This window comes from Crocodylus siamensis, chromosome 10 (assembly GCF_052110815.1).
Source record: "Crocodylus siamensis isolate JL-2025a chromosome 10, ASM5211081v1, whole genome shotgun sequence".
NCBI lineage: Eukaryota > Metazoa > Chordata > Crocodylia > Crocodylidae > Crocodylus > Crocodylus siamensis.
This window is the reverse complement of record NC_143404.1, coordinates 60,783,708-60,807,753: the sequence shown is the minus strand read 5'-3', so window position 1 is coordinate 60,807,753 and position 24,046 is coordinate 60,783,708. Positions and strand designations below refer to the sequence as shown.

At 43.0% G+C, this 24,046-nt stretch overlaps 1 protein-coding gene across 3 annotated transcripts in view; it reads left to right on the top strand.

The window, feature by feature from the left end:
- RIPOR3 (RIPOR family member 3) overlaps nucleotides 1–21,694 on the top strand; it is a 62,300-nt gene extending 40,606 nt beyond the window's left edge. For 2 of the 3 annotated variants that reach the window (XM_090065068.1, XM_090065069.1), the window contains exons 12-22: nucleotides 7,365–7,494; nucleotides 8,538–9,125; nucleotides 10,089–10,228; nucleotides 11,302–11,446; nucleotides 12,477–12,612; nucleotides 13,872–14,033; nucleotides 15,274–15,432; nucleotides 17,031–17,233; nucleotides 17,606–17,689; nucleotides 18,654–18,744; nucleotides 19,716–21,694. In XM_090065068.1, coding sequence (XP_089921194.1) covers nucleotides 7,365–7,494; nucleotides 8,538–9,125; nucleotides 10,089–10,228; nucleotides 11,302–11,446; nucleotides 12,477–12,612; nucleotides 13,872–14,033; nucleotides 15,274–15,432; nucleotides 17,031–17,233; nucleotides 17,606–17,689; nucleotides 18,654–18,744; nucleotides 19,716–19,816 — 1,939 coding nt within the window. In that variant the 3' untranslated portion in view covers nucleotides 19,817–21,694. The remainder of the gene's footprint in view (nucleotides 1–7,364; nucleotides 7,495–8,537; nucleotides 9,126–10,088; nucleotides 10,229–11,301; nucleotides 11,447–12,476; nucleotides 12,613–13,871; nucleotides 14,034–15,273; nucleotides 15,433–17,030; nucleotides 17,234–17,605; nucleotides 17,690–18,653; nucleotides 18,745–19,715) is intronic. The other variant, XM_090065070.1, reaches the window with a different exon arrangement.
- Nucleotides 21,695–24,046: the final 2,352 nt, after the last annotated feature.

The window sequence follows — 24,046 nt, the reverse complement described above, 5'->3', positions numbered from 1 at the left end:
TCTCCTCCTCTTCCTCCCCTCCTCCAGCCATGCAACTTTTTTTTTAACAACAAACTTCTCACCACAAAAACATTGGCTTAGATTTTGAAGGACTCCATCTGAATAGAAGCGTTTCATTTTCCCTTTGAAACATTACGAAGACTGCCGCTGCATTTGCTCTGCTAATATATTGTTAAAACTGACCTACGAGATGGTGGCAATATGTTGACCATGGTTGAGTGCAGGATGTTTTTTAAATGTATTTATTTCTCGGTGAGTTTCATTTTATATCTGAGTTGTGGCATCTTTTTCACAGAAAGAAGCTACAGGTTGTTTTGTGACTGCAGTGAAAGAATTAATTAAATATCTGTTCACACTTTCTAAATATACTTAGACGTTAGGAAAGTGGGTCCTTCCTATTTTAATGTCTGTAGATGCTAGTAAAAGGATTTTCACAAACTGTAGTGAATCCCATAACTAATCAAAGTCTGAAATGGAAAACAATTTAAACCTTTTTTTCTCCATCTGCTAGTATGGGAAGCAAATATTTTGCAAGTTAAGCAACAGAACTAGCTGTTAAAATTTAACTGAAAGGGAAAATAATTTATCTTCGGAAATCAGGACAAAACTAATATTCTAGGAAGTAACAGGTCTGTGTTTTGTAATGAATCAAAACTGAGAAACAACTGGGAGTAGGTATATGTGACTTATAATACACTTCATATTTCAGGCGTTTCTATATATTGCACATGCTCTTATTTTTATACCTGCAAATTGCTCTATGTCCCTCTGGTGCAGTAAAGTGGTAATGTACATGCAGGAAAGCCCAGTTTCCATTTAGTACTCTCCAATAGCCTAACAACACCAGCCAGATTTGCAATGAGTCTGAAAAGGCAACATGAGTAGTACCCTTCATTCACCTTCCCTTTCTCCTCCTCCCACTTGCATCCGGTTCAACTCGGCTCTGTCTCCATCCAGCAGAGCTGGAAAAGGAATTTTGGAACTCTTCTTTTTTTAAGGACCAACTTGTAGAGATCATGTTGCAAAGACCTGTGGCTTCAGGACCCAGTCGAGGAGAAGGGAACAAACAAGGTTCCCAGACGTATCTTGCAACCTGACTTCTTAAAAGTAGAACTGTAGTTTTAGGATCTACAAAATGCACTTGGAAATGTGACGTGGCTTCAACCTTGGCATAAGTACCTTAGCTACCAGGCAGAGAAATACCGGAAAGAGTTTTTCACTTGAGATTGCCTACCTAAATGCTGTTCAGCAGCTTTCTGGTTGCTTTTGTGGACAATATGAAGTTCCCTGGTTGCTGTTTCCTAATCCTTCCTCCTCGACAAACAGTTTCTTTGCACAGTGTGCAGTTTCCTTTCAAACTTGTTTCAGTTTTAATGGTGTTTGTTGTTCAACAAAGCGTAGGTCTGACCCACAATATCTGAAGATTGTTTTCAAACATTAGATGTTACTGTAAATCAATGAAAAATACATTTCCATAGCAGAGCTGGGCCTGCACCTGTTGTTTATGATAGTCGCTTATTCCTCTTGAGATCTGACATTGGGCATCACTGCATGGTTTGTTTGTTTTTTGTTTTTTTTTTGGTGGGGGCGTTGCAGCTGCTCTGAGCTTTGTGAGTCTTTCAGACTTTTTTGGAAAGCCTGAGCCAGTAGTGAGATAGCAGACCATCCGTCCAGAAGCTCTGACTTTGCTTCTGTGCAGTGTTCTTTATATTATGTACTCTATAAAACATCTGTCAACTCCATGCATCATTTCATGTGTGCCAATTGGCACAGGCCTTCATGATGGAATTGACTGAAAAATTAAATTTTCAGTGTGTGGGGCTTTTAATACTAAAATGGCTCCTTTTTCCTCAAAACAACTTTCATGATAGTAATACATTCTTTTTTCTTTCTTCCTGTTTTGACAAAGCACAAATGTGTTTGCTTCTCTGTTAATGCTACTCCAGAACTTATATATATTTTATTATTATTTTTCTACATTTTGAAAATGTAATAAAGCCCTAAAGACTCTACCAATAGTGAAAGTGAAAGATCTTAGTTACCCTCTAATTTCTTTAAGCCAAGTACAAACAGTGAACTAGCCTGAGGCTGAATTGATTCAGTCTTTGCAGGTTAGTCTAAGATGCGGTGATTAAACTGAGAAACAACTGGACACACATTTTACCTTTGCAGGAAGTGCAGCCACGTGCCTGCAGTGGCTCAGGCCAGATGCCAGGGGGCACTGGAGCATGGCTCTGGCATGTAGCCAGCATGGACTCTGTGTTTGCTGCTTCTTCCTGCTGCCCCTGAGGTCCCTGGGGTTTGCAGTCCAGAATCACAGAAGCAGGACTCTACAGGGTTTCTCATCAGTTCCTCTTCCTGCTTCCAGGTGCCTCTGGGATTTGTAGTCTATAGTGGCAGCCAGCAGTAACTTTCAGTAAGTTTAGCAGGGCAGGACAGGATAGCTCTGTACTCAAGGGAAGCGGGGTTTAACCAACTCCATCCATCTAATGGTCAGAAATTTCTTTAAGTTGTAACAGATACCTACCCTAGCTCCAGACCCCTCCCCACTCTACTTCTCTGCTGGAACAGACAGCACAGCCCAGGCCAGGGCTGGAAATCATGCTGGGATGCCGAAGGACTCCGTTTTAACTTTAAACCAGGAAGGGGTCTGGGACAGAAGTTTCATAAACCAGTTTGACCCAAATCAGTTAAGTCTGATATTACATTCAACCAGGTTTATCTTAAACCAGTTTCAGCCAGTTTGAAAGTGGTTTATATGCCCTGAACTTCTGTTCTGTTGCAGGTTTAAACCAGTTTCTGATCACTTAAACCAGTTTAGGTGTAACGTGTGTCCCTAGCCTAGAGTTCATACGTAAATTTAGGGACAGACATTACATGTACACCAGTTTGAGTGATCAGAAACTGATTTAAACCTGTAACAGAACAGAAGGTTAGTGCACATAAACCAGTTTGAAAATGGCCAAAACCAGTTTGAGATGTCTGTCCAGTTATTAATCAGTTTAAACTGCACGGCTTAGACTAACCTGAAAAGTGATTTGATTCGGGCTCAGGCTTTTTGAATGTCTGTCCCTAGCTGAGGTAGAAACTCCCTAAGATCATGGAGCCATGACTGAACTGGGTTTTAAAACTACCCTGGCTACTAAGAGCCTGAAGCCTTGCACTGAGAGAGGAAATGTACAGAGTTGAGTCTGGGAGATTTGTTTCTAATCCAGTTCTCCATCTCACCAGCAAAGGTAAATGACTCCTTTTAAAAGCGCCTTCATTTTTGAAGCCTGCTGGTGTTGCTGCTTCCCCCCCCAACCTCCTGCCCTTTTCTACCATGAGAATTTTTGGTAACTGTCTAGAGACAAGCTCATACTGTGTGGAAAGCAAAGGAAAATGGGGGCTCTGGGATTTTGGGTCATTTTTCAAGTTCTTGCCGTGTATTTAAAACCTCCCCTAGACAAATAGTGTGTTGTGCTTATTTCCCTAGTAAGATGGTTTTGTTTCTTAACTTTTGTTGGCACCTTGCTCTTGCCATTGTTCAGTATTTATGTTTTGTAGCATTGGCCTAGGTCTAAGGTGCTTCTATAATGATGTAAAACAGGCAAGTTTTCAGATGGGAATGGCATTTATTACCTGGGGGGCTAAGCTGGGGTAGAAATCCTGATGCCTGTTGCAAGAGAATTTCTCCCATGTTTTGTGAAATACACTGGTATCCTACCAAGGGGATTCTCCAGAGCTCTTCCACATGGAGCTGCCAGGCTCCTCCTCTTGAGAGCTTTCCTGCTAACTTTGTTTACACAGAAACATAGTTGCATGGTGATAAGACAAGGGTGTTCCTATTTTCAGAGGTTAAAAAAAAAATAAAATAAAACCACTCAAAATAACAGCTGCTTTTTTCCTTTTGAATTATATGTAACTAAACTTATCCAGCAGAGGCACCCAAACTTCCCTTTGAAGCCAGCTTTTACTCCAGACTCACTGTGTCAAAGCTGTGCTCTCCTGGTATTGAAATTTATATTTTCAGTTCTCTTTATAGAAATTCTACCAACTTCTTTGCAGATGTCAGCCACAAATAGCTTTGCTTGTGTCTTCCTGGAAGTGCTTAGATAACCAGCTTGGGAAAGGGACTTGCATTTCAGGGCTTTGAAATGCTTTCCCTTCCTGTAGTCTCAGAGTGCAACGCATGCTGCTGTTGAGTTTTCAGCAAGATCACTGGGAGTGTATTTGGCTGGAATTGGAGTGATTTGCATTGGCAAGGATGGAGGAATAAAGACCTGACAAAAAACATGATTTTTATACAGAATGCCTTTTGTTGTTCAGAACGTACCAAATTTTTGCTTGTGAAAGTAACTCCCCCCTCTCCAAAGGTCGATAGCTTTATAAATGTGTTGCAAATTAGCTGAATGGCTTAGTCATGTGGCAAATGTGTAGCCAGCTGAGAATTTCACACTTTCCACTTTCTGATGGATGTCAGGTTCGCTCTTCCATGCCCATTCTTCCTTTCTGGGTGCATACAAAATGAGAAATCTTCACCAGCACAGATTGGCATACCCCACTCCCATCCCAGGATCTGCTGTAGCATGTAGGTTAGGGCCTACTTGAGGAAAAGTGGGGTCAAATCTTCCAAGGTAGAAGAGGGACTTGAACTCAGATCTGTCAGAACCCAGGCAAAGCATTCTTGCCACTGAGCTATTGGAAGAGCAGAAATAATGTTGTTGTTTCTATCTCTTCTGTGTTGAGCTGAATATGCAGTGCCATAGCAACAAAGTTTGGTGCCTGGGGCAAGCCTGCAGCGGCAGCCTTCCCTTGCCACACACACAGATCCAGGGGGGCACATGCCCCCCCCCCATTCTTGCCCAGGAGTGCACCCAGTGGCAGGAGCCACCTTTCCTCTGTCCCCATGCTGCCCCCCCCAACAAACTTCTCATGGCTCTATCCCGCATCCTGCCCTGGCTGGGCAGCACCTGTTGGTGCCCCTTCACTTCACCATGGGGCAGTTGCCCCACTCACCCCCCCTCCCCCACCCCGCCACTTGCTACAGTACTGTGCATATGGCTTGAGAACACCACCTGCTGGAATGAGTCCTGGAGATGACGTAGGCAGACCAATGCCTGGCTGTGAATCCGAATAGGGTTTTAGGTGCTGAACTGCTGCTCAGCGTTGTGTAGATGGATGAATTGCTTTAAGCACTGCTTGTGTGCCTTTAGGTGCAAAGGAAGGTAATGTTGGAAATGTAGGCCCCTAGAAATTTGAGGCATGTCTAGGATTAGGTAGCAGCTGAGAGAGGGGGTGGTAATGTAAATTTTGGACTTGGTTCATAAGTGCCACTTTAGGTGCCTAAGTCCTTTCTTTTGTGGACCTAGCCTATAGTGTCTAGGATGTCTAGTACTAGGCTCAGTGCCAGGTGCTTTACAGTCGCAGAAGAAAAGAATGGTAAGTTCTCCAAGAAATATCCAAAAGACAATAGAAGGATACAGACAGTTCAGGTGTGATTATCTCTGGTCTGGGGCAGTCTTCCCCACTCTCACAGATCCAGCCCATTTATTAGTCCAGGGGTGGGTAGCCTGCAGCATGTGTGTCACAAGTTGGCATGGGCAGCCTGTGTGTGGCCTGTAGCAGATCTGGGAGAAGATAGGCAGTGCAGGGAGTGAAAGGGGAGGTAGCAGAAGGGAGAGTAGAAGATCAGGCAAGGGAAGGGGTTTGGAGTGATACTTGAGAAGGGTGCAGGCCTAATTTGTCACATGCATGCTAAAAAGATTGCCCCTTACTGCAATAGCCTGCTTTACAGTATCCATTCCTCTTTGCAGTTTAGCCTATTTTTTTTCCTTTGTTATATTAATTGGGGAGGGAGAATGCCCCTAGCTTGCTGCTTTTACATCTTTCCTTGCTTCATTTTTATTGCTTTGCTGTATTTAAGAGATTCCCCTTCTACTTCCTCCCCAAAGAAATGCCATGGATGGAAGTGATTTGCCTCTCAGTAAACTCATGATGTGCTCTGGATAAAGGGCCCTTGCTGTCAAAGACCTGATGTAGCTAATTTGCTGTAAAGTGAGAAAGCGCAGATGGCTGTGGCTGTTGATCTGATTCTGTGGAACCTGCCTGTTTGACAAACCCCAGCTGTGTGACATTGGTTCATTTAACCAATTAACCTGCATTAGGCCAGCACTCTAAGAGCATTACCTCCATGGTGGGATGACAAGGGACACTGCTGAGAATTGTCCTCCTCCAGAATGCTTGTTTATATTCAGCCTTCAGCTTCTCATATAAAGGGAAGTGCGGTGTGGCTGTTGTATGAAGGGAAAAGTTTGTCGTCTTGTACTTGGTTTGTTCCCCATTAGTGTCTGAATTTCCCAAGAGTCCTCCTCCAGCAGTTGTGTCCTCAATTCATTTGCTTTTTGTTTGGCCTTTTTATTTAATGTCTTGGCTGCATGAGAAGTGGTTTGCTAAACATTGTGTTTGAACCATTGGCACCTTAATATGTCAGTGGTTATCAAAGAGCTGCATGCTTCCCTTTCTGCACAAAGGTGTACACCAGAAGGGGATAAATGTAAAAAAAAAAAAAATCACACGAGCTGTATCCAGGAGCCTGAATTTTCCAGTCTTCTGTAGAGTTGGGATGTTCTTCAGGTGAAGATTCACTGAGCCCTGCCTTAGGCTGCATCACAAAGAAAAGTGTTTTCAGACTGGAGTCGTTGGGAATAGGAAAAGCAATAACTTTTCTTTGTGATGCAGCCTGGAGAACATTGGGAAAGCCTTTAGAAGGGTTGTTGAGCTTTCTCACAGCATGGCCAGATGAACCTTGGTACTTGCTATGACTACCGAATAAAATCCCTAGGGTGACTTGTATGAGTTGCTTCTGATGGATTAGGAATGTATTTGATCCATTTTATTGTCTTTCTGGGTGATGGTTATTTTAACTTGTGTGAAAAAAGTCATGGAGTCTCCTTTTAGTCTACATTTCAAATTCCCCTCCCACTTCTGGGACACCAAGGGCCAACTAACGTTCTGCTGACTGCCAGGAAGCAATCTAAGGCCATTTCCCAAAGCTAGGAGCCACAGGAAATGTATAAGACCCTATAGAGGACCTTTTCTGAGAGACTGCTCTGATTCCAGCTGAGAAGGCAGATCAAGGTGCTCTGTTTCTTCTGGGAGGATAAGGTTTTCTCTGTCAAAGAATAATGTCCTACTGCCCTATCATGTGCCAAATGTCAGGAGGGTTTGCGTCGTATGCTAAGAGCTGCGCATTTTTTTAAACAAACTCCAGGAACCAAAGTCGTATTTTGTGCCTCAAATCCCAAAAGTTGTTCCTGTTGCTAGACTTCCACATGCTTTCTGGGCTCTGATAATGCTTAGACCTTTGTATTTCATGCCTGCAGCCCGTTTGACACGGAGAACCTGTTTTTGTCATTTGGAACTACTGCCAAATTTTCTCTGGGCAGCAGGAAAAGCTCCTTGTACAACTGGACCCCACCAAACACTCCCAGCTTCAGAGAGAAATATTACCTGGTAAGAATGATGGGGAAAATACACTGCCTATACACAGAGCAGGGGAGGCATGCGGGCTTTGCTAGGCTGTTGCAGAATGGACTTGAAAACGTGAGCAAGGCCAGTCCCAGCACCCTGGTGGGCTTTTATTTTAGCTCTTTTTTTTCATTCTGACTTTAGAAGCTTGATATGTACCATTTCTTCCCCTGCCAAATATCTCCATTGGCAGTTAGAGTGGCTCCTTGCAGCCATGGGCATCCAGGCATAGATTAGAGCATTCTGCATTGCAGACCAAACTGGGAATCAGCCAACCTTAGGAGCAGCAGAGCATAACAAAGGCTTAAGGTTAGAGCGTGAATCACCCTTTCCCTCCTCTGGCCCCTGCAGGTTTTCATTTAAGGTTGCTGTTTGGTTCCATATGTTCATTCTTGCTAACAAAGCAGGAAATACGTGGTGGCAGAGGTACGGGAACATAAGTTCCCCTGCCCTCGAAACAGGTGCCAGTACCAGCCTGGAAGCAAGATTTGTGAGCGGGTACCAGGCCAGCAGAGGGAGTACAAACACTGCTGTTAACAGGTCCTCTGCAAATAGGCATCATGAGGTTATTTGTGTCCCCTGCTTTATTAAACGAATCCGTGATATGAACATGTTTCCTGGCCACTGCGGGAGGTTAGAACCTATTAGCTGGGCTCCCTTTCAGGAGAGGGCTGTCTGACGGGCAGTGGCTTCTTAGACTTGTTGGTTAACATTTAGGGTAAAACTCTGAATGTAGAGCGGCTGCTGCCTCTCTTCTTCTGCACTAAGAGCTCTAGGGCTACTGGGTGGGTACAAATGTGGATTCCTGTCATGGCTTGTTCCAGCAGTTCCTTCTGGTCTGATCTATGCAGGCTGCACAAGGGGGTTCAGTGTTTCTGGGTTTGGGGCAATGTAGTAGTTTTACCTGTCTCAGAGGAGGGGCAATGTGGAGTGTAGACAGGGCTGGGAGTTCCCCTGGGCTTTCCCCCTCTGGATTGATCTCATGTCCAACAAGTACCTGTACATTCACTTGAATCTGTTTGCTGCAGTCCGTGTTGCAGCAACGACAAAATCAAGGCGATGGAAACGATGAGGGCCAAACCCGCAGCATACTGAGCTATTTGACTGACTGTGACTTTGAGACACATCAGAGGAGTAAATCCCACAGTCTCACGCTGACAAATGAGGCTGACTCCTTCAATTCTGAGGATACCAAAGGGACAGAAACTGGGACCTCAACTCCAGCTTCAGACCATAAGACCCTATCCATGGCTGTTGTACAAGACACTTGTGCAGAGGGAGGGCAACACCAGCTTCCAAACCACACAACGCTCGATATCCTGAAAAAGACACCCTGTGTAACTGATGTTGCTGATCTCCCAGCCAGCCCTCCGGACTATGGTGAAGAGGGCCAAGACTCCATCAGCCAAGGCTGGAGTCACCAGCTGGGGAAACCAGAAAACCTCTTGGCTGTTCAGAGAAGCCTGAATGCTGAAAATGACACAAAACCAGATGGAAGCAAATTGATTGAGAAGCCCATTCAAGAAGTGCTAAACCTGCTAAAGCTGCAGAATCCAGGGCAAATTCAGCTGAAGGAACTGGAGAACCAAGTTTTATGTATCAAGGACAAATTAAAGGTATGGCTTTATTTTTGTCCTTTGAGCTATAAGCTTTTGTATTGTCTAGGCTTTATTTATGTTGCAAACAGCTCATGAGAACATTGTGGGGAACTGATGCATTTTCAGTGGCACATTCCCAAAGTGTCAGTTTGACCCCTGGGACTCTGGCATTGCTCAGAAAAAGCAACAACACATCATAGTGCAATGCATCTCTCGTACACATTGCATCTCCAAGTGCTTTTTAGGAGTAAAAAGTAGAGGAAGAGAGACATTAGAAAGCAGTGTATAGTCCAAGCCCTGGGCACTCTTAGCCAAGCTGGATGTAAATTATATGGTAAGGTTCCTGCATGGTGGCTCACCAGTGTGGTTGGCAAGAAATGCTCTATTGCCTCCATTTAAATGATAGTTTTAATGACCATAGCCTGAAAATGAATAACACATTGCATACAGTAGTGACTGTGGGTTTCTATAGGTGAGGAGGCAGTTTGGGGTTAGATTCAGTAGGTATTGCTGCTAAAATGGCTAGCAGTGAAATAGTTGATGATGATGTGGATATTATCATTGGTAGGTTTTGGAGTTAAGGCCCCTTAAAATGAATAGATATTACAGTGATGGGTCATGGTATAAAACCCTAGGGTAGATTGATACAAACCTGAAATGAGGAAAAGAACCAGAAAGATTGTGACAGCAGTCAAGAGTCACAGAGAAGATTTTTTTAGACCAAAACTAACAAGGTGGTCTCAGGAAATTTAAGGAGAATTATAGACAAATTAAAGGATCTTGAAATGGATCAGTGGAGTGATGTGACTGTGGGGCTTTGTACTTGGGCAAAGTTTTAACCATTTGGACATACCAGGCCTCTTGAGAACAAACTGATTTGTTCTTGAATAGTTGGTGATATTTTTAAATGAGGGTGGGTGAATTGCTGGGCAAGAACTCCTGGGTCTTTGCAAAGAACATTTATGCCCATTCTGTCAACAGCTGAAGACCTCTCATAAGAAACACTCATCTATGGAGAGCTTGATGGTGGAAACTGTGCTGGAAAGTTTTGACTTCTTAAATGCTGACTGCAGTGCTGATGAGCTCTCACTGTACGGAAGCATAAGAACTGCAAGTATCAGGTGATCAACCTTCTGCATTTCATACTGGGGGGGATGGAGGGTTTGAAATAAGGAATGATTAGGAGTTAAGTACAGCTAACTCAACTAGGTATAGAGCTGCCAAGGACATAAACAACCAGGAGGGACAGGAGTTGTTTAGGATGCTTTTAGGTTTATGACTTGAGATAATGAATAGGTTGAAAGCTTAGCTTGAGCATAGTGAAAATCTGCCTTCCTAGGAGGCTGAAAAACATGATTCCCAAGGCGTGGTGGAAACCCCATCATTTGGGATATTTAAAATTAGACTGCAGGAAACAAACTGTTGTCCACTGGCATGGCACTGAGTTAGAAGTCATTTGTGTGACTCCTCCACCTATTTCTCCTCTTAGGCTTCATTTTGATGCTTTTAGTCCTTCATTTTAGCACTGAAACTTGTTCATCACAATTGTAGGTCTGAACCCAGGAGGAGGATCCCTTAATTTTTCCCCCATGTCCTCCCAATATGCTTGAGTGGTCATGGAGGAGAACAGGGTGGCTTTTGCTTGCTTTTATTTCATAGTTTTCATAGACATTAGGGCTAGAAGGGGCCTCGGAAGGTCATCAAGTCCAGCCCCCCACCCAAAGGGCAGGAAGTCAGCTGGGGTCATAGGATCCCAGCAAGATAAGCATCCAATTTACTCTTGAAGGTGTTCAATGTAGGTTGCACTCGGTCCAAAGGAGCCAGCAAGTCAATACACGGTACAAAGAGAATCCCCCATCTGGCAGATATTCCTCCTAGAGAGCCTGTCAGAGGAATACTTGAGCTAGCATTGTCTTCCTGGCATGAACAGGGTTTAAATCCTTGTCCTCATTGTTGTAGGAGATTGTTCATACAATCAAGAGAGTGTGGATTGCTAACAAGCAGTAATGCTCTTACACAAAGCCTCACTTGACTTCTTGAAAGGTGGTGACTAGTTTGGACAATTGTAACTAGTTTGTGGATTAGAGTAAAGGCTGGTAAACCTTTATGTTCGTTGTTGAAGATACAGGAACTAGAGGCTTAAGATGCTTTTTAGGGCATGTTGACCAGTTAATAACTTGTTTCCCTTTCTCAGTGTCATTACCAGCACTTACAATGACAACACACTGCAGTCTCTGGGCTATGACATGCAAACAGAATTGAAGGAGTTAACTACAGGGAATGACAACCTTGACACGCTTTTGATAGTTCATCTGCAGTTGTGCAAAGCTCTTCTGCAGGTAAGGAATGGCATGTGCTTGAATCCTTTTCCAGAAGATGGAACATTTTTACTTGTATTCTGGAGTGTAGGAGCCCTAATCGTGACCAGACCTCCTTACTATACAAACAGAGCAAGAAGATGATTCCTCCCATGAAGAGCTTTCAATTTAAGAGTTGGACAAGAGGGTGATGGGTTATACAGACAGGGAAGTATAAGAACAAAGACAATACTGGACAGCCTAATAAGTAATGGTCTTAGCATACCAACAGCAAAGCCCAGATCCTAGAGTGCTATATAGCCATTTTGTATTGTGCTATGAAGCTAGCATAGCCAGCCACACTAGAATCATCCTTCATTGTCTGCCATTCTCTGTTGGCATGGCATGGCAAGAGAAATGCTTTCTATGCCTTGCATGCTAATCCCTTTGCCAGTGAATGGGACAGTTGGAATGGCTGAGGTGAGACTGGAAACACAGATCTCCCAAGCTGGATGTTAACAACTCAGTGTGCACCCACAGAGCCATACCTGCTTGTAGGGAAATCGGGTAGATGGGCATTCCACAAAACTGGCCCCTTAAGTTGGTGTCACCAGGGTGACCTAGCCAGTGTCCAGGGTAAGTATCAGCATCTTCTGTAAACCAACTTTTGGGACTTCATCTTTGTAGGGTCTGGACAGTAAATGTCCCCCCACCCCTTCCGAATGGCTCTGCCTACAGCACAGAAGTATTCTTCATTAGTGTCTCCATCTTTGGTGCAGAATGAGCCAGCCATTTGCCAAAGCACAGCACTGTGGCAGTTTCAGATGAGAAGAGAAAATTTCGTATGCAGAAAAATCTAGGGCAGCAGTTGTGACTAACCCACAGCTGCTGTGAGTGGATTTGCTTTTAACAGACCCATCCAAGACATTGCATGAAAAATGGCTTTTTGAGACGAGCAGCTGTTTTCTCCCTGGCTCTGCAGGGGGAAAACCAAGGGTGTCTGCACTTCTTGAGCTTATGAAATGACTAAGGCTAAGGAGTCTCAGCCACTGAGAAGTATGTTGTCTTTCAGAAATTGGTTTCACCAAACATAGCTCCGGTCGTCCAGCAGAGCATTTTGGAAGAAGTGTCCTGGCAGAGACAAGTGTTGGAGACTGTCTCGGAGCTGTCTGTTCTGGAGGCTGACAGGTTCCCCTCTGCTGAACAGAGTGAGTAGCACAGGGCACAGTGTCAAAGTGCACGCAGACCAGTGAGAGCCCAGGTATGGTTGCTTACATCTTCATGACAAAACCAGATTTGACACTGGGGACTTTAAAAACATATTACCTACAGAGGGAAGCAACAGGCTGTAAAACCAGTGGCTCATGGCTCCTTGATGATGAAGAAAAAGGTTTGTAGAATTTCTTCCCTGTTTTGTAGAATAATAGCTTGTGTGTCAGACAGAACAGACCCATGTAGTACCCATTTGGTGCAGTGGATGGGCACCCACTTTTTTTTTTATGTGATCTGAGGTATGTTCTGTCAGTGGTGTAATTCATGGTTGAGGAAGAGTAAAGTTACCTTAGAATAAATCCCTCCCTACCCTGTGATACAAATGCAGTTGCTACCTATTACTCTTTATGGACATTTCATCTGCACAGATAAACTCTGGTTTGCATCAGTGGTGCTAGCAGTGCTCTACCATCAAATTTCTTCCTCTTCCCCATAACTTCTGATCCTAGAGAGGTGTGTGTGAGCAAAGTCAGGTAGGCTTTGACTTTAAAGTAACAGTTCCCATCTTGGGTGCATGCAGTGATAGAAATACAAACCAGCCTGAGGTGCCTTCTGTTCCTAAGACCAGCAGCCTGGACTGAGGCTTTGGAGGACCATGGGGACAAGGGGCTGGAGCTTGTACACTGTAGAGAGGAGGGTGTGAGAGGGTCTTATGACAGAACATGCTTGAGTTGAACATGCAGGAAAGCCCCTGGAAAATGTGCAGCTCCTCTCCCATAGCTTGTGTATGTGATGTAATGGGGCTTTCCTACCAAGATGCTGGCTGGTTAGAATTCTGCATTTCTGAAAGTCCTGGGGGTGGGGTTTACAAAACAGTATGGACTAACTCAACACCCACTAAAACTGGTAGTAGCAGACACCAAAAAAGGGAGACTTGAGAGTGCTTAACGAGATGCTCTCACCTTGCAAAACACTGTAAATGCTACAGCTCTGAGGGGGTGATTTGGTCTTAAAAGTAGTGTAGGACCTGGTTCAAAACCTGTTGCAGTTGCTGGATAGACTTCTATGGACTTTTGGGGGCTCTGGAACAGGCCCTTGATAAGCCTTAAAATATTGGCAGTAAAATTCAGCTTTTAAATAGTGCTGTCTATAGAAAGTAAATACAAATTGTGCTCACACATTTGTAGACATCCCATCTGGTGTCTCACTTCTCATTTAGATTCTGCTCCTTCTCACCCACTGTTTTATTTTGCAGTTATTCAGAAGGGTAAAAAGCAGAAGCACTACCTGAAAATCTGGAGTGAGTTCACTGAGCCAGGCAGCAGTTTGTGCTGTTCAGCAGAAAAACTCCGGAACCCGCTGAAATGCATACTAATGTTCAAGCTAAAGGAGAAATATCCAGGTCAACTAGAAACAGGTACCCATCTATTTCTAGTATACAAGGTACCTGATTTTGTTGTTACTCTTGATTGAAAAGTTGTTCCCGTGTAGTATTTTTTAAAATAACTTGGAGTTTGTTCTAGCTACGGTAGCTTTTCATTCTACAGAACACTTGACAATTGCCTTAAGAAACTGTTTAGATGTCGTGCTCTGTATCCTTTAAGTTACCATTCTGAAATAACCATAGAGGCCTGCATGCTATGAAAGTTTAGGAGGCATTGCTTATTTCCCATAAAAGACACATAGCTAGACGACCTATAAAATTTTATGTATAATTTCCAAAAGAGCCGAAAGAAGTTCTGCACCATTTCCTACTGAAGCCAGTGAGAGCTAGGAACTTGACTCACTTACGCAGTTTTGAAGATCCCATTCTTTTATTGTACATACAAGAGTTGCAGTAAGAATTTCCAAGTCATTAATGACTAAGGGATTTTGACCTTATATTTCACACATGGTGTAGGAATTCACTTGGAGTTGCTAGTGTTTTTGATAGTGGGATCACTACCCTGTTCTGTGAATCCCTGAAGAGTCTTGAAGTATACATAGTCCTTACTCCAAGCAGGTTTTATTATTTAAATTTTTATTTGTGCATTCACTCAGCAGCATTTTGGTGATATTTGTAAAGCTTAGCACAGACCCGGCTACAAATAGATGCAAAAAGTGACTAAAAGACTCACAAGGTCTAGATTTAAATATTTATGTAATCTGACATCAGTAATTACCTTTAGGATGATCCCTTTCGGTTAGATTTTAATTCCACCAGGAACACACAATATGCTGTTGCCTGCAGTTCCTAATAGGATGAGCCTTCCTCAAAAGGAACTGAGCTGTGCAGCCAGGCATTTTCCAAAGTGCATCTGAAGATGTGCGTATCACAGATCTTTGATCATTTTACAGGATGAAATCTTCATTCCCTGCTTTACATATGGGGAGATAAAGTGAGAGAGAAAGAGGGCTGGTGTAGCAACTCTTCTAGAGGTAGTTATAGGAGGAATTAGAATTAAGGCTCTGGTTCAGGCCTGTTGTGTGCATCAGCCAGGATTTTCAAAGGAGTAGGCCATCAGTCTTAACTGAAATGCAGTGGATTTGGGCATCTACCTCCCAGGATTCCTTTGAAAATCAGCTTCCAATGTAAGCTCTGTATAAAATGCACGGTGTAAAAGCGCACAGCCCCTAACTGGCCTTTCTTTGTGTATTCTTTGTGCATGCCCATCAAGTGCTGCAAAGGCTGCTGGAGCAGATGGTCACCTGTGATGGGTTGCTTGCATCCATGAGACTCCCAACAGAACTGGTCACTTTATTCCAGTTTCACAACTACCTGGAGAAACGCCATGTGACCAGCCTGGAGAAGCACTTGGCAAGACTTGCTAAAGAAGGTAAGGGCAGACTGTTGGGCACTGCACTTGAAAAAACCAACCCCAGCCTGAGCAAGGTAGCTGCTGCACTGGGCTGTGCATTTGCTCCTTTCTCCAAAGGCTACCTTTTTGGCTAAGTACAGATAGTAAAAAAGCTTGAGTCTGAATGGAGTTAATCTTCATGGGTTCGTCTGAGCTGTGTAGATTGAAACCGATAAGCAAGTGAACAGACATTCACTTTTGATTTCAGAAATGCAGCCACATGCTAGAAGATTGGGTAGGAGGGGGCACTAGAGCACACTTCTGTCCTCAGCTGGAACAAGGCTAGCTGCCCACCCTGCAAGGGGGAGTTTACAGGAGAGCTGCAAAGCATCCTGGGGGACTGAGTTAACTTAAATCTGGAGGGGATCTGAGACAGAAGTTTAGTAAACTGATTTAACCTAAATCGGTTAAGTCTGATACTACATTCATCCAGGTTGATGTTAAACTGGTTTCAGCCATTTTGGAAGTGATTTTATGTGCACTGAACTTCTGGTGTATTACAGATACGAACCAGTTTCTGATCACTTATACCAGTTTGTGTAATTTCTGTCCCTAGCCTTAGAGCACCAGACACAACCAAACCATAGAACTCCCTTTTTTAACCTTCACTGTGGCAATGCGGTTTTAATTAGAACTGGAAGGCAAAGCCAGGTTTCCAAATCCAACTGACTAGGAGAGGAGCAAATACTGAGCTCGGGTGCCTGATGTAGGTCTTAAATGTGGAGATTTGCACTATACAGAATCTGCAGCCTCAGAAAAGGCCAAACTGGCAGCAATATAATTTGCTTCTTCATGGCTGAGTGAATGGTTTGCAGTTTACACCCTTATAGTGGCAGTGATGAGAGGCAGATCCATCACATTAAAATTCCAGGAGTAACCAATACGGATTTGCTAAGCAGCAGCCAGCATCCCACTGAAGCCCAGACTAGCAACTTAGTGCACTTTACACATCAGAAAATAGCAGGAAAAATGATTTATAAAGTAGCCCCATATCAGGCACGGTTTTAGTCCTGCTCTGATCTTGATGGTCTGTCTTGGGGGCTGATCACACCTGCTCTTTGCTGATGAGAAGGAACCAGATTCATCTGGTATTTTATGCATAAGAATTCAAATGGACCATGCAATGCAGGACTCTTCATTTTTAAAGCAAGGTGCGTTATTTTCTCTCTGCAATGCAGTTGGATACCATCTGACCAGTGCTTTTAGTGTTCTCATTATTCTTTCCAAAGGTGACACTTGTTTATCTTACTGTTGCACCAGTGGGCTGTAAGTGAGGGTCAGGAGTCCAGTATATTAGGTGTAAAAATAGTCCTGGTCCCTGAGAGGTCTTTCCAAATGGGGCAGAGAGAAGAGAGGATGTGCAAAATGGTAAAATGTGTGAGTTTCTCCAGACTGGCAGTAGCTTCAGTTTGACTCATGCTAAATCAGAGAACACTTAGCCAGGCTGCCTCTTTCTTAAGTACCTGCAAAGTTCATACCTGCATGCACCTGAGGAAGGAGGATATTGGAAAGGCCCTTTCAAAGCCAGCTCTAGACACTGCATGTTTGTCAATGAGCTTTAATTCTTTTACCTGCAGTGATGCTAATTGAGGAGCTCCAGTGTCCTGGGCGACTGAAGAAAATCAAGAAATTGAAAGGGAAGCAGCTGAGTCGGCTCCAGCCACTTCCCCAGACCTTACAGCTACTCGGGATGCTGCAGTTAGATGACAATCACCGGGTCAGCAAGGCAGCCACATCCTGTCTTTCCCGGGCAGCAATGAACAAGAACTTCAGGGAAAAGGTACTAATTACACAGAGCCACTTCTTAGTTTCTCACCAGTAAGTAGCTGCAGTTCAATCAGCTGATCTCCCTGAGAGCAGCAGTGGCTTTGGGTGGAAAGGGAAGTGCACCTTTCTTGAATGCTCCTATCATTAGCTAGCCCAGGAAGTTCAGGCTGAGTTTCAGATCTCCACAGTTCTCTATTCTACCCTGCTTTGGGAATCAGCAGACATCTTTACCCCCACAAATACCACATTTCAGCAGTAGCAGAAGTGGCTGTGTCATTCAGTCTAATTCTGAAAGGAAGCAGTGCTGGATCACTGCCCATTTGGCATTCAGAACCTGAAGAGGCCTCTTTCATAGTGTAACCAAGTGCTCAATCTTATTTTCTAGGCTCTGCTTTTTTACACGGATGTTTTAGCCGAGTGTGATGTGAAACTACAGCAAGCTGCATGTCTGGCTCTCAAAAACCTCAGAGTAAGTGTGTGTGTTAACTGGTTTTTTATTGTATGGGGCTGTGTCCAGCAGCCTCAACCAAGTTTATCTTCCCCAGTGTTTTAGCCCAGAGGGATTATTCTTTAAATTCATCAAAACAAAACACAAAACCCCGCATCGCCTCAATTCCAAACTATTCTTGCTCTTCTCAAAAATAGCCAGCAGAGAGAGCAATGGTCATTCCACCCCATTAGAGCCATCTGCAGTGACACTTGGAGTACAATGGTAGACAAAATAAGTTGTCTTAATTTTGCTTCATTTGTTAGCAGGAGAATGTGGGCATGGGGAAAAAAATGATTGGTGGGTGAGTAAGAGATTTGTTTTGGCCTGTAGGAAGATACTAACAATGGAATCAAAGAATATCGTTAAGAGAGAAGCATAACACAGCTGCTGCTTTTAGGATGAATGCTTATCAATCATCCCAACTTGTTGGAGACTCTTTTGTTTAACAACAATTGGATGATCTTTTTTCACATTATTAGTAGAACCTTTCCTGAGCTGAGTGGAGTCAAGCTGTTCCAGGCGCCACAACTTGCATAACCGGTTACATTCAAACTCTCAGCATTACTCTTAAGGCAGACCCAGTGAGCTGTGAACTCCTCCTCTTGAGGAACAGCTGTTCCAGAGACACCTTGGACTCTCTATATCCACAAAAAGATAATTTCAGTGATTCAATACTGGAATAACATGGCAGTGAACCATGGCCTGTCTCTTCAACCCTTCAATTGCCCAGACTAGGCAATGTCGAAGAATTCTGGCAATAGCAAACCTGTGGTGGGAGGGAAGGGGAGCATGTTCATATTAGGATTCAGATGGCAGTCGAACAGCTGGCACATGTCTGCATATTTGTTAGTCAATGGCCTGGTGTCTTAGTGGGAAGACTGTCTGTGAGAAATCGAGGCTGCTTATAAACAGCTATCACAGCCTTTTTTCTGCTGTCAAACAGGGCATCGAAAGCATTGAGCAGATTGCCAGCCTGTGTCAAACTGAAACAGAGGAAGTGCGGAACGCTGCCAGGGAGACAACACTGTCATTTGGTAAAGGCTTCCTGCTGCTTTAAATATTGATGCCAAGGAGAGCGACAGACCAAAGCAGGGCTACAGTTTTATCAGTGTGTTGTGCTGTGCTCTACAAGAATGGTCAGGGCTAGGCAAGCAGGCTGAGAGGTTTCATGACATCCTGTATCAGTCCATTACAATATGCTTCATTCAGAGGAAGGCTCAAAGACATGTAAATAAGCAGGCCAGAAGCCAGTTGTAGGGGAAGATGCTGCAAGAAGCACCAGTGACTAAAAGATAGGAGGCAACAGAAACACAAATGAAGTGTGAAGCAAACAGCATCCCAGCATTGTTGCTAACACTCATGATAGTGAGAGTAATGCCAGCTCAAAAGGGGTTACCATGATATAGAATTGGGGTGACATCGGGGAAATAGCTGCCAATAAAGGCAAGGGTGTGCTCATTAATCTGTATTTCCCAAAGAGGGGCATAAAGCACCAATCCCAACCTATCACATCACTGAAGTTAGGCTGGGAAGGACTGGAGCGGGTTTGTGCAGTCTGTCATTAAGGGGAGGCAGAGCTGAAGTGTACTTGCAGTATGTAGCAACAAGAAAATTCCTAAGTGTCTGGGACAAAAGTGAATACATCTTAAATTTTCTTTCACATGTGGTGCACTTCTCACCACACCACACTTTATAGCTGCAGCTAGACAACTGCTCCAGCTAAGAACCATTTCATTAAGACCCTCAGCTACAAAGATTCCTCCTCCCCAAACAAGATTTGGGGTCTGCAAATACAAAACTCTCAAAGTGCTACCTTTGTAATTGGGACCTCAGTTTCAGAGGGCTTGCCCAGTCATTTGAAAGGTGCGTGTTGGGTGTCTACCTTGGTACTAGGTGTTGGATGAAATCCAGGCTATGAACCATCACACTGTAAACAGGTCCTAACAGGAAGCAAGCCTTGTGCAGATTTATCCTCCCCCTGATCGGTGTTTACCTTCACTTGTAGGTGAAAAAGGCCGACAAGCCTTTGAGAAAATGGACAAGATTTGCTGTGAGTTGAGGGACGCAGTATGCCAAGAAGCTGAAATTGAAATCACGGTATTTTAACGCTAGTGAACTAGGAATAAATGCCGACTTGGAGATACAAGCCAGATGTAGCTACCTGAAGACTTGCTTTTTCTGGTATATTTTCTTTTTACCAATGACTGGTTTACTTATGAAGTGATAGGTATGTGGCAGATCTCTCCCATTTGGGTGGCTAGGACCAGAAGCCAATGTAAAAAGCAGAATGTCATGCTTTGTTCCTGCACCCATGTCAATAGACAGAGCCAGGCTTTTAAAACTTACCCGGAGAAGTACATGAGGGACGATTAGGTGTTGAACGCAGATCTCAGTCTGCAAGTCACCTGTATAAACAAAAATTGAAGAAACTTCCCTACACAAAGCTAGAGGAACCAGCCCAGGGGAGAGTTAGTGACAGACTTGTATGGGTGAATCAGTTGTGGCATGAGTCAGTGTTCTTAATGTACACAATTGCCCACACTAAAAATAAATGCCCTCCCTGCTAGAGTATGACAGGTTAGAGACTGGTGAGGGGGAGGGCAAGCTAAGTGAAGCATAATGAGCAGCACACATGGTGCTTGCTGCCAGAGCAGTACTTATAAGTGGAGCTAAAGCTCAGTTTACAAGGTGTGTGACTTTTCAGTTGATGGCCAGGAGCTCCCAGTTGATGTCCAAGCCCAGCTCACTCTCAGGAAGGGAGAACTCTTTTGCAGGAGCACAGGCTGCTCTGACAACATTACAGAGCAAGGGTTAGATGCTTATTTCACAGCAAGCAAGTACAGCGCCATTCAGTTCAGTACAGCTATACAGGCTTCTACTAAATTGGCTTTAATCTAGTTTCCTTTTGGTCCGTGGACTCTTTCCTGCCTTAGGGGATGACTGCTATAGACAACATTGGGATATGGTCACTGATAATGAAATGGTATTAGAAGCTAGTTATAGCACTCAGTACTAGCAGAGGGAGCATGCATTGACATCAGCTGCCATGCACATTAGGAGAAGAATCCAGCAACATCATTTCAGGGCTGTTATGCAATTTCTGGTAAAAGTATGGAGTCCCAAAGCAAAGGGTTCATTGCTTTCAAAGCCATCATGAAAAAAAAGAAGGAAAAAAAAAAAATGGTTGCACTCAAATTAGGCCTCACCTGTTCCAAGCAGGAACTGTTTGAAATTTTTAAAAGTAAATTTGAGAACAGCACAAGCACTGAACAGATGAAAGTACTAGGGTTTTATGGCTTCAGTTTGTCAAAAATTTACAAATGCGCATATCCTTGTTTCAAAACCACATCTCTTAATGGTGCAGAACCGTGCTGTTGTATAAGGATAGCTCCTTGCACCAGCATCTAGAGTTAAATTTGTACATTTTATTCCTTTAATCTTAGGCCAAGAATTAAATAGGTACCCAATGGCCTTAATTCACATTTAGGCCCCTTAGGGAGAATGACTTCTGGTCTAATACTTGAAGTGTTTTGGCTTTTATGTATATATTATACAGTACTTTGTACTTTTCTATTCAGTATTTATTTCTCTGGTGGTTTACATACTGTTTTATAAAATGTTAATAAAAACATTTGAGGTAACAGTGCTTGTGTTTCTGCTAAGTCTGTGGACTTGAGTAACAGACCCTAACTGAAAGAAGCCTGGGTCAAATTCCTACCCCACCTCTTACAAGCTAAAAGATTGATGCTCTGGGAAATGACATCTCCAGGCAGCTTTGTTTAAATTCTAAAAGGTAAATCAATCCTACCTAATTATGAAGTCCATGGAAGAGCTGAAGCCATCTGAAGTTGCAATTTTTGTACTTGCCGTGATGGGATGAGAGTTATCTGAAGTTTGCCTGCAAATGTTGGCATTTAACCAACCTGCAGTTGGGACGATTTTTACAAAGTCTGTCTCGGTGTTTTACAGCTTTTTAATTTTGCCTATCTTATCACCTGTTGAGCTAGCCCAAGTACTTAAAAATCAGCTGAACTTTAAATCAATACAACTGTGAACAAACCCAGGAGGGGTGGGGGGCAGGGAAGAGAGATGCAGTATATTTTTAAACAGCTAGCTTGATCTGAAGGTAAGTTTTCTGTGATAATGGGAAAGGTGTAAAAGTTTTTCTGTTACTGTAGGAGGGGGGAGGGGAGGAAGAAAGAAAGAAAGAAAGAAACAAACAAACAAACAAACAAACATCAGCCTGAGATGAAGTCCTGAGTGATAAGCCAAAGGAACTGGGTTTGTTACCAGCAACTGAGTTGAGAATCTGTATCTTCACAGTTACGGTAAAAGAGGAAGAGGCAAGACACACATGTACATTCTTTAAAAAAAGAATTTTATTGTTAACTAAAATGAGAACTGAAAACTTGTATGGGAAATTGAAAAACTGTACAATATTACTGTATCCTGTTAAGGTCTTTGCAGAGACTTACACAAAAAGACAAGATACCTGAAAGTGTATTATACCAAAACATGTAGCTTTTCTTCTTTTTTTTTGTTCTGTTTTTTATTTTTCTTAAAAAAAGTTTATTCTATGGCAATCTGTAAAAAAGAAAGACCTGATGAGTAAATATTTGCTTAAGGCATATAGCAGAGCAGCTCACTAACTTTCTAACAAGTTTAACATGGATATTTGTCCATTTTTCCAAGAACAGGTTAACCAATACACCCACTTTGAAATGCTACTGTATATACACACCCAAACTACTACATACATATACAGGACATCAAAAACAAAATGCTTACAGTTTAGCATTATAAGCCTTATACACACCTCACAGGGCTTACAGGGCACTCCACTGTATGTTCCCACTCCAGTACAAGTCCTCTCGACTTGAAACAGGTGAAAGGCAAGCAGCAAAGTTAGCCGGCAGGAAGGGACGTATTAGCTAGAGCTGCTTTTTCTCTCTGTAGAGAGAAGTCTGTTTTCCTTTATGGAAAAGGTTGCAAGTACAGTACAATCAAGTTACCGTGGATCCTAAGGAGGGACGCTATGCTTGCTCATTAGCTCCCAGTTTAAAAGGTTTCCCCAAATGGGGGAGGAAATAGCTACTCAGTCACGTTCTGCTTATGGGTCACCAATTATGTACTTCAGGAGTTTTGCTTTGTTTCCAGAGATCATGGAAAAGTGGCCTGGCAGAAAGCACTCAAATCTCACCATCACCGATGACCCTTCCAGACTCAGGGTTTCCCTCAAGAGCAAATCTGAAGGCAGCACAGTAAGTCATATTCCCAAAGTGTTGAAATATCTGTTGCCAAAAAGTGACTAGAGGTGAGGTGTGAATATGGCTTGCTACACACTTTGGAATGTTTGTACTATACTTACTCAGCTGAAATGAACTATGCTAAACAACTGGGTTACACTGAGTACGTAGAAATCCCATAGAAAGTCATGCCAAATATTAGGCGAGTACAAAGTTATCTGATAAATACCTAATCAATCTATCGCTGAATGAAGACACCTTCAGCAACACCCTTTGAACCACAGTCACTTAATGATCAGATCATGCAAATATACTTTGGGCACATCAGTAAGCAGAAATATAAGTTCTTTCACCTTTCAAGCACATAGTATTTAAATGGGGACGCTAGAAGACTTTACATGCATTCTAATACAAAGGGGGTACAAATGGTGCCTTAATATTCTACCAGGTGATGGAAAGAATAATGGGGACAAAGCAATCACATACTGTATCTTAAATACACAGATGATCCATTATTATATATTATACCATTTTCTATACTCATATTTTTCATGTTTCCAATATTACTAAATAAATCGACTGCTTACAATAGTCCTCCTTTCAAGTACTGGTCTGACCAACAGTCTCACAGGTAAATGTTAATTTCCCAGTACTACCTGAGGATTTATTATTGAACTTTTGAGAAGCCCTTGATGCAAGCTTGACATTAAAAAAACCCCAAAACCCAAACCAAATAAAAATACCACCCCCCCCCATGTCCACACCTTGTTCATTTAAGGAAAGAACTGGTGCGACAGACAGCCTTGCAAAAATAAATATGGAGTGAAGACTGTTACACATGTTACTCCATAAAGGGATTTTCACTGAGAACTGTGAATAAGTGCTATACCTCTAGAAGGCATGTAAAAAAAAAGTTGTAATTGATAACACTGTTGCAGAGCAGTCCTCATTGATTAGTTATAACCACTACACCTTAGGTAGTGAATTTGCTCCTAATCCCTGCCCCATGAGCAAAGTTTTAAATTTTTGTTGTTGCTGTTCTCATGTAGTAATTTGGTACTCATGAAAGGAAGAGACTGACAGCACTGAC